Source organism: Corvus brachyrhynchos, unplaced genomic scaffold (genome assembly GCF_000691975.1).
Source record: "Corvus brachyrhynchos isolate BGI_N302 unplaced genomic scaffold, ASM69197v1 scaffold783, whole genome shotgun sequence".
Lineage (NCBI taxonomy): Eukaryota > Metazoa > Chordata > Aves > Passeriformes > Corvidae > Corvus > Corvus brachyrhynchos.
In genome coordinates this window covers 569846-582300 of record NW_008236979.1, presented here as the reverse complement: position 1 = coordinate 582300, position 12455 = coordinate 569846, and the positions used below count along the sequence as shown (strand labels likewise).

Here is a 12455-nt window from a genome sequence, read left to right as displayed (position 1 = left end):
ATGCTCTGCCTATCTCCTCTAGGAACATAATTTGGAAACCAATGGATTTACACATTTCATTAGGAAGGTGAGCGTACTGATATAAAGCTCAGACAGCACATCAGAAATACATTTTATAAGCATTCCTTGCCACATCAAATAAATTTATGTCATGTAAACCTGAAAAAACCCCACCAAAATAAGAATGCAGAGCGATGTGCTCGTCAATGCCAGAAACCGTGTTCCACAAGAGCATGCAGGAGGACTAACATCAGTGAGAGCAAGAGAATTGTCATTAATCCTTGCAAATAGATTAAAGAAGCACAGAGATAGAGGAATATAATATAAATCAAACTGCTGTATCTCTTCAATATCTGTAAAAGCAATAAGTGGTGATCAATTAAAGGATGCCTGAATTCTAAGTTCTCAGGATAAGATGCTGAACAAGCACAAAATGCCTGCTACTTACAGAGATTAAGACAGCACAAGTCGTTCCTATTCTTTTTACTATTTCAGATATTTTTGTTGCATAGTAGACCTCAGAAATAGTTTAAATTAATGTATTTTTTATTTTTCTTTTTTAAAAAGCTGTCTTGTTCCCACTCCACTTGAGTAAACTAGAATCAACTTTGCTGAATGGAGAAGTTACATTTATGCAAAGCAGCCTAGTGTAGCCATCAAGCTTAAGGAACAAAACTGTAGTTGATAAAATCGGTTACTGGTGATTTAACTACACAGTTACACTGTGATTGTGCAGGATGGAAAGAAAACTTTCTTAGGCAAGAAAAAAAAAAGGTCAGTAGTCCTCCAAAATCAACTCTTCCAACAGCAACCCTAAGCTGATGCTTGAACCAGTGCTTTGCCATGCTGGTTGTTGCTAAAATCAGACCACTCCACAATGAGACACACATCCTGGTTTAGGAAGTAAAATCAAATTTAGAGAGTCAAGAAATAGCTTAAAACTCTTGTACTTGACAGGAGGTTTACAAAAACCTTCTGTATGAAGCCAAGGAAAAAACATCAAAAATGTTAAACATGCTGAACAGGTATCCTGTCAAAACCTTATGAAATCCCACAGACACACAAATAATCTCTCTCTGGAGGTTAATCATGTTACATTCAACAGTTTCTTCTTTTTTTCTCTTGCAAAATTATGAACATCTAAATGTCTGTTGATACTTGACAATGATACTTTCCTTGAAGTGTAACTCCAGGTCCTTCACCTAAGATTATTCTAAGTAGGTTATGGAATACAAATGTATCTATAAAAAGTTTTCTAATTTTAGTTTGAGTTTTTTGTTTGCACTTACAATTAATTGTGCTCAAAATCATACTTTATAATTCAGCTCTAATCTACAAAAAAATCAAAAATAAAATTATATGCATGCACAAGAATTAACAGCATATGGAGAAGTTTGCTTAGCACATTTTGCTTGGCAGTCAAAAAAACAAGAACAGTAATTTTTAAAGATGTCTTTTTCCAAGTTCCTCAACTAAGTTTTTCCTATGGCAATCCACTCCTGGTTTAGTAGCAGAGGACCAATTTTGAATACGTTCTGATAGAAGTGATTCTAGTTTAAGTTCATAACTAAGCCCAAACCACTTCACTCCATGGTCAGACTATCTTGAACACTGTTCAATAAACAGCATTCATTAAAGGATGGAAAATAAATGTTCAAATCACCTTTGGGGAAAAAGGTCTTCTTGAAAGTGTGTTTATTCTGACTACTCTAACAATCTCTGTAAAAAGCAATACAAAGCTTTTTTCTTATTGTGCTAGCATCCCTTTTTTTTGTGTTTCATATGAACCAAGATGCCTTTTTCCTTCTACTAAAACCAAACTCCAGCATTTTGGTTCATAGTAAGTGTTTTTATTCCATGATAAGGAATTTTGTTAAAAAAATCCCAGGAATTGATGTTATCTCTATTCAATACTAAAAGGTGAAAAATAAATTAAGGAAAACAAAACAAAACAAAACACCACTACTACTGCAAAATGGGATTTCATGACAGTCCCCTCATTCATCAAAACCTCTGGATATTTTGTTTGTACAGCATAAACAAAACCGTATTTTCTGCTGGAATTTAGAATGTGAGCTTTTCTTTGTGTGAATAATCGTAAATTACAGCTTCTTATCACAGAGTTTTGCTGTGAACTTGTGACCCATTGCTTCTTATAAACCAAGATAGAAGCAAACAGGTTTTTTAATTTAGTTCCATATTCTAGTACCTGAAGATAGTACGAAGCACACCATACTCTCTTTTCCACTGATCTCCAACATTTACCTATTTTTATATAAAATGTCTTTATTCATCTAGGCTCCTGTGGTCTGTGTCATAAGCATCCAATCCACTGAATATCCTTTTTTTCTCTGACTAACCTCAAAGTGCCTAGATTAAAAGAAACTTTTGATTTTTTTATTTCATACTTAGTCACTGTGAAAGGAGGGCTTCTAGAACACAGTATTTAACCTAATATAAAATTGCCTCTAAATTTTACACAGCTAATGATGGAATGCCAAATGCATGATCTTGCACCAGTGAAATCCATAAATACAATTCCCTACATGCTAGACATTAAAACAGCTAAGCAGAAAAACTATATAAAAACTCTGTATCCCAAGCTGCTATTTCATCCTCTAAGAGAGTCAAAACTCCCATCAACTCACATGTGTTCTTAATTCTACTTCAGGAAGATGCAGAAGCAAATGCTTTTGCTGATGTTTATACTGCTAATTGAGGATATTTATGTTTCCCACACTTCTGGTTTTTCCAGCAGAAGTCAGTTAAAAGCTCTTTGCTCTCATTCTTAGCCCTACCTTAAACAGGATGCATCGCCCAAGAATATAAATTTTGGACCAGAAACCTTTTTGAAACAGAAATTGGTTGTAGAAGAAGAAAGTCCAAATTTACAGCTGTCTCTTGATGAAGTTTTAAATGCAAGATTTTATTTCTCCTTGCAATAAGCCCTTTTCTCAGGCCAACAAAACCTGCCTGACTTTGCCTGTTGAAAGTAGCATCATAGAGTTCCTAATGCTGTTATACTCCAGGTGTTTTGAGACCAAAACTCATTGTACAGTGGTGGCATATTTGATATTTACTAAATAAAATTGTTCTTAAGGAAACAATTCCATTTTTAGGTTTACTGTCTTAAATAAAGTCATAAAGAATTTATATTCAGATGCTTTATATTCGATGTTTCCCTACCGGCTCTATGCAATCCCAAACTAAAGGTACTTTTAAAGCTACACAGTGATAGTGTTAAAGTGAAAAATTAAGACTGCTGCCTTCTGTTCACTCATTGCTTAAATAACTTCTTGAAACCTTGAAAAATAAGTCTAAATGTAAATTACCAGGTACTTTTCTATCAACTACATAGACAACAGCATATTTTAGTTCAAAAAAACGAAGTGAATATTAAATTGTTTTCCTTGTCACATTATCAACTTTTTCCTTCATGAAAGACAGGTTGCTTTCTGTAATGTGTGAAATTATGTAATTTTCTGTCCATATAATTTCATATACAAATGCTGTGTACATATTCATATATATGTGTGTAGCTATATTTTGAGAATATTGCTGGGGAGCAAACAAAGGCTGCCTGTTTCCATTGTCCTGGGCTCTGTGGGCCAGTTTTCCTGGGACCTATTTCCAACTTGTTTTCTTTAGCACACTTCTCCTATTTTTCTATAGATAACCTTGTTCAAAATGATGCTTTTGTTCTTAAAAATCAGAATACATATTACCTAAAAGTATGTGCTTTAGAGTGGGTTTTGGTGTAAGCAGCCCATCTAAGGAACCCTACAATTACTTTTAAGTATTCAAACTGACCTTTTTTTTTTTTTTTTTAAAGTATCTAACATGCTGATTGTCCTTTGTGCTCTACAGGAACAGAACTCTCTCAGTTCTTAACAGTGCCCATGGTAGCCTTTAACAATATTTCTTTGGGAGAGACAGGAAAGGAAGGAAATCAGAATCAGCTCCTCCACAGAGGGTCATGATGAAAACACATTATGAAGGTTGCTACTGCTGAATAGGTAAAAATGATAGAAATAGTGCCAGAGAAAACTATTTGTAAAGTTACCCATTAGGCATCTTTCAAAGTTAGATAGAACCTAAAATCCAAGGAGACCTTTGTCAATCTGCTGCCAGCATGAGTTTAACATCTTTCTCATGCCTCACTTTCACAGACACTTGAAGTAATGCCTTGTGGCACCCTTGGCCTCTTCTCTCAAAATCCCACATCTCAGCTGTCAGTAACTCAGCAGAATAATCACGTTTTCTGAGCAACAAGATTTGAACACCATGGAAGATCCTCCGTAAGATATAACTCCAGTGTCAACACATCACTAATAAGTTTTATTTTTTATTCTTTTAACCAACACAAATAATCACAAATATGTATCTATGCAACTAATTTACTGCTGGGTTAAATTTCAGCCAAGTCCTTCACCTAAGGTAATTTAAAGTAACTCTGACAAGTTAGTCTTTTATTGATACCTGTGTGATCTATTTTTTTTCATGTCTTGAGGCACTTCTGTAGATACATGCCAGTTGGGTGGCTCATGTCTAGATGTCAAAGTTTATGTGGAATACATTCAAGGAGGAGCATGTGTAGACGTATGCACATGTGCACAAATACAGGCGATGCACACATGGTGTATATTCACTAAAAACATACTCACTTTTGATAATAGTTGGACGATCTGGTAAAAAAATCAGATGTTTCCAGTAAAAGATTAACTTCACCTCTCCAAACAGAATGATGACAAACCAAACGTGGGGGGAAGCTGCTGCCTTTGGTATTGCAAATGTCCAATGTGGGGTAACAGAGAAGGGAAAAGATCTATAAAGGCAAAAGAAATGCTGCAGGCTTGCTTAAAAAAACCCCAACAGCCTGTGTGGTTGGAAGCTTTTGCAGGATGGTCATCAGTGTCTCAGGTGCCTTTTAGGGCTGCTCAGAGAACAAGCAGGGCAAGTTAAACCACAATGTTCCTGCTGTGCTGGGACTCACAATCTCCTTCTACTGCAAAAGCAACAATGGCAGGACAGTTCTGGGAAAACTGAATGCTGCTTGGGGTGTTATCCCTTTATTAAAAAAAAAATGACAATACAGCAAAATGCTGACGTTATCTTATTATTATTAAATGGATTATACATTCATAGCGTGTGTCATTAGTTACTGTAAAGAAATTTTTCCTGGCATCTCATAAATTGTAAGGACAATTTTTTAAAATACCATGCATAAAGAAAATGACAAGATGATAAGCAGCTAGAGCAATTAATTTTTAACATTGACAACTACGTAGATGATTAATAAGTTTGAAAATAATACTAAAAAATGTCGCTAAGATGAAACAAAATTGTTCCAAGCAATCTCCCATAGTGTTTTATCTTGGTACTTTATGTGCAGTTTGTAGTACACATACAACTCTATTTTTTTCTAGAATTTCTATTTTAAAAATCACATATTTTCCAGACATGCAGCACATAACAGAACAAGACCCTGAAGAAAACAAAACACCAAGAGAAACCACAAAGACAGCAAGCCAGGGCCTGTTCACACCTACAGTCAAAGCCGCTTTATTTCCAAAATCTATTAATATTCAAGGATGAATTTTCTATTACTGAATTTCAATATTCATGCCTTGAAAATCCTACCTCAAATGGGACTTGAGCAAAATCTAGAAAAAAAATTAATCAAAGTGATTTGGAATATCTGCCTTTGAGCTCTTCAATACCTGAGACTGAAAAGCTTCCCAGGTGTCCCACACCTGGAGGGCTTTTCCTGCTCAGGAACAGGGAAGGCTGAGCTGTGATTCTCTCTTCACCACAATATAGAATGTGCCTTATTCTGTTCATGACAGGTTTCATTACTTAAATATTTCTGGCACAGGCTGACAGCACTGAATTAGCACTCCAAGGACTACTCATGGATTTGCATGGCCTGGAAACCCAAACCTGTCTCTTCCCAGAGCACCCTATTCCTTCATGCTCAGAATTCACCTCTGCCTGTCCTTTTATTTTCTTCCACATTGAGATAGTTCTTAAAAAAGATGCTTTTAACTTTACCTGATAACTTGGGGGGTACTCTTTCTTCATGCTTTTCTTTGCCACACAGGGTTTTAGATTACAAATATTAAGCATGTGCACAGGGTCTGGACTTTCTAATTTGTGCACTACCATTTACTTCCAAGAAGGAATGCAAATCTTTTCATAAAACTAAAAGTATTTCATAATTTAAGGTAAGAAATAATTTTATTTTCTCTTCTTTTCTATTTCACACCACAGACTACCTGAAACCATTTTAATTAGTATAAGAACAGATAACTAATAGATTACAGTCACAGAACTTCCCTTATCATAAAAGACCCCTGCAATTTATTACTGATTTTTGTACAGAATGCAGCAGTGAATCAAATATAAAATAATTCAAACTATATATTTGTACAATGAAATGTCAGAAAACTGAAGGAGCACATATATCTTTACTGCAAGCCACATCTTAGGACAACTGAATATAAAGCTCATTTTTACACCAAGAGTACAAACTGTAACTCTCATTCTCTGTATTGAAAAGAGAGTTCAAGTGACAGAATTTAAATGAGTAATTGGTATTGGGCGTGTTTATTTCAAGAAGAAAAAGAACAGTAATAATTTATAAAAAATATGACCATTGGCCATCAGCAGCTGAGTTACTACACTTCTGACACAAATAAACCAGAGTCTCAGCTACAGAGGAAACCTGCATAGGATGGAAAACTTTTTAACTCCACAGTAACAAAAATGCTACAGATTCAAAAATAAGTAGTTTACTAATTACTAACTTAGTAACATTAAGGACCCAAAATATGGTAAATATCCATAGCCATGTGGCCATACACAGCTCATTATCCTATATAATCAGAATACTTTCTCTTTACTCAATACCTGCCTGATTTCTAGAGCTCAGACTTCAAGACACTACAGATTAGGACTGGGAAAAGATGTGTGAAATCAGCTAGTTCCCTGCCCATTTCTAACACTTGAGATGTTTGAAAATGTGAAAAGCATAGTATAAGTGATAATGCAGATTTCACAGCATATGTAGGTCTTTCACAGTTTAACCAGTAGAAATTTTTCCTTGTATTCCACCTTAATCTTTCTTGTTACAACCTAATCCCATTACTTTCTCCTCAAGCAAAATGGGGGCGTGGGGGAAGGCACTTTATCATCTCTCTCTTTTCAGCTTCCCTTCATGCATTTGAAGCCTGTTATTATGCCTCCATCTTTTCTTTTTCCTTCTGTGAGGTTTGTCACATTTACTAAGCCTGCATCACATCAGGATGCAAAGCAAGTCCTTAGATCTGTTCTAAAGCTATTGAAATGTCAGCAATTACAGTGAGTGAAAATCCAGAAAAGTCAATTTTTTTATCCATTCTTTAATCACAACTATTCAAAACCTTTTGAAACATGAATTATATCTTTTTCCTATAACAACTGTTACTCATTCCACAGTAATTTGATAGCATAACTCTATGCAATACCACTATAAATGTATCAGTTATCTGATGACAGTTGTTAAGCCACCATTAATACCAAAGTGGAAAAAAATTAGTTATATTTTAACAGAATTTTCCATCCCTGGACAGAGGTTGGATCAGAACTGATCACTCAGAGGTGGAAAGTCACTTTTCAGGCTTTCTGAATGACCTCCTTGGAGTATAAACTGAAAGGATTTAGGAAACTATTGGCATAGTTAAGGAAAAAAGATAGAATTTTTCCAAGGACTGCAAGGCTTCCCATGCATGTCACACTCCTTCCTTTCAATATCAGGGACCTAAGGAACAACAAGAGCTAATGCAGCCTATAAAAAAAGGGGAAGGTTTTCTTGCAAGTCATTTTAGTCTGTATCACCAACAGTCAAACTAAGTCAGAGCTCAGATTTTACCTATAAGTACTTATATCATGACAGTAGAAAACATAATATGTGTACTGAATGCATGAGTACTTTTGTCAGGACACTGGGAAAAAGTCATTTTATGTCATGAGTGTGTTAGGAAAATGATTTGCAGTTTTTGTCCCACAGCACACCACTTCACCTCTTCACTGCAGAGATGGAATACAACCTGTCACCAGTTTTGACTGCTCTCCAACTCAAAACCAAGCTGTGCCCTTGTAACTATAGCAACTTGATATATGAAGAATATTACAGTATTGCAGAGGTACTTGCAGAGTTATAGTCATTATCTTGTCTTGCCTTTAAAAAGTTTCCAACCTGAGTCCTCAAAGAAATTACTCAGGAGCTCCGACAGAAAAATGCACCACGTGCTCAGCCAGCCATTGAACCAAAGGCTGAGTCTTAGAGGAAAACGAAAGTTGGTGGGGTCCAGCAGAAATTCAGCTGGAAGCAGCAAAGACACACAAGATGGAACTATAAGGATGACTGGTTTGGGTATTTTTTAGTTCCTTGTGATTTTTTTTTTGTCCTTTGATTGGCTTTTTCATATAACTTCTGGCCTTATTTTCTCTTTATTTCATTCACACTTAAGCTCAGCTTCTGACTGGGTTGCCCTTTCTCCCACTCATATTTCTCTCTTTATGTTTCTATTTTAATTATGGTTTTAATTTCCAGTCATGCTTAATTTTTTTCTGCATTACCAATAGCATTAGCAGAATGAAGGAGAAAAGAAACAGAACCATTACTTACTCTCTTTATGTTAGCACAGTGCCTGATCCCAGCTATGGTTCCAAAATCCTCTTAAATCCCAGTAACATTGATTTGACTTATCTATGGGTCACTGGTACTTTTTTCCTGCAGAAATCCCTGGCCCACAATTTGGGCACATCTATCACATTACTCATGATACTGAAGAAAATCTAACAGTTCACAAGAACTACATCCTTCAAAATATCCTAAGGATGTAAACATATTTATTATGGGTTCTATACTAAAAATACAACTTAACAATGCAGAGAAAGCCTTGAAATAATAATCATTTTTATTTTTTAAAGCATTCTCTAGTTAAAATAGCTCCTGTTAAAATCATGTCTACTAATAAAAATATGCACTCTTACAGACTAGGTTTGAAAAAACAAGTTGTAAAATTTATAATTTTACTGGTCTTATAAATTGATTTTAGCCATTATTGCAGCACGCATATTTCACTAAAGGTGATGGAATGCTTATTTGGTTGATAGCTAATGTACCCCTGAAGAATAAAAGCTGTATGAATACATCATTTCTCCATGAACGTGATACAGACAGCAAAAGAACATTTTATCAACTTTAGGAGAAAAAGGGAACTATTAAGAATTATTTAAAGCATCATAAAGCCTCAGCAAAATGTTCAATTGTCAATAAGGGTAGACATTAATCTTTCTATCCCCTTGAACACAATTTTTACATATTGTGCTTGAGTTTACCAGATGTGAATCTTTACACATTGCCTACTGCACATTCGAGTGCTGAGGAACCAACAAACCCTTAAAATGAATAAATATTCCTTGAGAAGCAAAGGTCTGGTTAAAGAAACATCAGTAGTGGAGAAGAAAAAGTCGTGGGACAAAACTTTCCAGCACCCTTCTAGATTCAAAGTCAATCTTACTAAGTTTTCTTAGCGAATATATTCCTCCTTCCACCATTCAGTTTCAAGGGAAGGAGTTACTGTCAACTTTAAAACCACCCATGCAAGTGAAAAAGGAGCTCTACAGCAATATCCAAAAACCATCTGGAGCTTTGACTTCATTCTCTCTTTCACTTGAAGGAGAATCCTTCAGTGCAGCAGTTTAAAAACTAAATCTTGAATAGGTATGGGTGCCTTGCCATCCTCAGCATACCAGGCCTTTTTGTTTCAACTATACACGAGTAAGACTTTTTGCTCTGTTAAATGTGTAATTTCTCCACTAGCATCACATATTTATACAAATCAGTGTTACCAGACATTATGGCAGATACTGAACTTTATTTATAAGTACCTTCTCACTGCCTCTAACAGGATTGCTTACATGAAATTTAATGATGTCTTTCTGAAATAACAGGATTTAAGGTGTTACTTCCAAGGGAGTTTCTTCCCCCTCCTGAGAGAGCAACAACTGCAAAATGATAACTCTGAATGAGATTCTCTTTAAATACATTATTCTGATTTAGAATCATTAATTTAGCTGATCAACTCATCAGTACTATTAAATAAACTTTTAACCTTTAAAGAAAAGTTAATTTCACATTACATTCAAACGGCTACATTCACGTTACATAAAATGTCATTTTGATATTTTTCTTTTTCCCCCCAGTAGAAGGACTTACCTGTACACTGTCCTCCATTGGTGGGATCCCCATAATATCCTGGCATGCAGGTCTCACACTGTTTCCCTGTTGTTAGGTTTTTACACTGATCACAGACATTGCTGTTGATGCAGGTGCTGTGGCCATTACACTGGCAAGCTGGAATACAACATTTTAAATGTTTCATTACTAAACTGCTCCTCAGAACAAAATCATGCCCATTTGGCCACAAAATTGTAGTAGAACGTGATTCTGAGTTTAGTCCTGACTAATATTTGCACTTTGACACACAAGCTCTTTAAAACAGCATTGCAACACAACATGAATTCACACAAAAGCTGACTCTATAGTGACATGTGAGTTTTATGGGAATTTTTGTGAGAAAGGGGGTTTTTTTGCCATTGAAATAATTGAATCCAGTCCTTATAGCTTAAAAATGCTGTCCAGTCACTTCAGAAATCTCTGAAGAGGTAGTAAGTCCCTAACGGAGACTCCATGAAAACCCCAATACCTACATGCAAATGTGAAGCATTTGAAAGCCTACTGTGATGGAGAACATGAACTCAAAGCTAAACATATGTAGCAGGGAGAGAGAACTTCCAAAATAAATTAAGTAAATATCATCTTACTTTTAATTGTCCTGACTCTCATTAGCTTTGGCATATAAAGCCATTTTAAGGACATCAGGACCACATCAAATAGCTCCAGTCCCTCCTCACTACAGTCAATTTTGGTGAAATTAAAAAAACTGGATTCCTACTGACATAATTTTTTCACACCTGAACTTGTAAGCATAAAATTGCTTTTTGTCAAATAACATCACTATAAACCACTGATCTTGCAGCAGAGCTCCACTCAAGAGCTTCACATTTTGGGGAAACTCAGAAAGCACTGATCACTCCTGCAGCAAAATCACAATGTGAATCCTGCCAGAATCATTGATCCTTCTGCCAGGTTTTGAAGGATGACCTCTCTATAGAGTGGAACTTCAGAGCTCTTGGTGCCCAGCAGATTAGTAATCTGTCAATTACAGCAGCTTGTCAAATGTCAAACCACATCAGACCTGTCAATTCCTCAGCACCAAAGGGGGTGGAAGAATTGGAAGAGGACAGCTATCACAGTAAGATTGTATTTTTTTTTTTTTAATTTGGATTTTTAATCTAAATTTCATAGTGATTGGTGTCTTGGCTAGGGGAAAAAAAAAGGGATACTCACTGCATGATATAAAAGTTTTTAGAGCTGTTTTATAATTTAGTAGCTTAATATATTTATAGCCATTGCCAGACTTGGCTCATAAACCATTAAAACCTCCCAAGCTGACAATCTCTTCTTTCTTCCAAACAAGTATCAAACATTTCTGTACTATTAAGTTTTCTCACTATCTTGAATAAATCTCTTCAGAAATTACAAGCTTTATTCTTCCCAAGAATACTTGATTTTTAGACACCTTTGTGGTGTCTCCCTCTGCTGCAGTTTGTTGCCATTCTCAGGAAAAGCTACACAAAAGTACCATGAGTTGCATCTCCATTCTGGGGTTTGTGTGCATGTCTTACACATTAAATTACTTAAAACAAAAGTTAAAAAAAAATACAGCCCAATAAGCCAAAAGTAAAAACAAAGAGTACATTAAATAGGTGTTCTATTGAACAATTAAGATTGCCTAATTAAGGCTATATCGTAGTCTAGGAAAAATGCTTAATATTGATATTCTCTAACTATTGGGCCATTGACTTATAAATTTTCTATTTTTCCTAATGTTTAGTTTTGTATTTCTCTTTTTTCGTGTTCTCTATAGGGTGATGACAGCAACCTTACTTGTAAATTTTAGTTTTCTGTAAGTCATAATATTATCTGGCCATATATGACAGCTCTGAATTCTTATGTTTTGTTGAGTCAAAGAAAATGGAAGAGATTTTTAAAACAAATTCAAAAAAATATATACACAATAAGAAGCAATGCAACCCAAAATTGACATGACACACCATTGAAAAATTATACTATATAATTGCTGATTTCCCTAAAAATACGTATCCTGTTGAGAAAAGTCAGGAGAAGTGCACAGTTCAATAAACTTCAAAGCTGGTTCAGTGCAATCAAACTGGAGACATCAGTATTAAATAATTAAAATAGTCATTAAAATAATGAGACACCATAATGACCATTAAGTAAGAATTAGGAGTTAAATTTGTAAAAGTTCTTTTTTCCTTAAGTC

General features: G+C 35.2%; 1 protein-coding gene across 1 annotated transcript in view; it reads right to left on the bottom strand.

Annotated features, from left to right (window-relative positions):
• ATRNL1 (attractin like 1) overlaps nt 1-12455 on the bottom strand; it is a gene marked incomplete at its 5' end in the record, with an annotated part of 455979 nt that overhangs the window by 328517 nt on the left and 115007 nt on the right. Inside the window, one exon of the mRNA XM_008629373.2 lies at nt 10265-10402. Coding sequence (XP_008627595.2) covers nt 10265-10402 — 138 coding nt within the window. The remainder of the gene's footprint in view (nt 1-10264; nt 10403-12455) is intronic.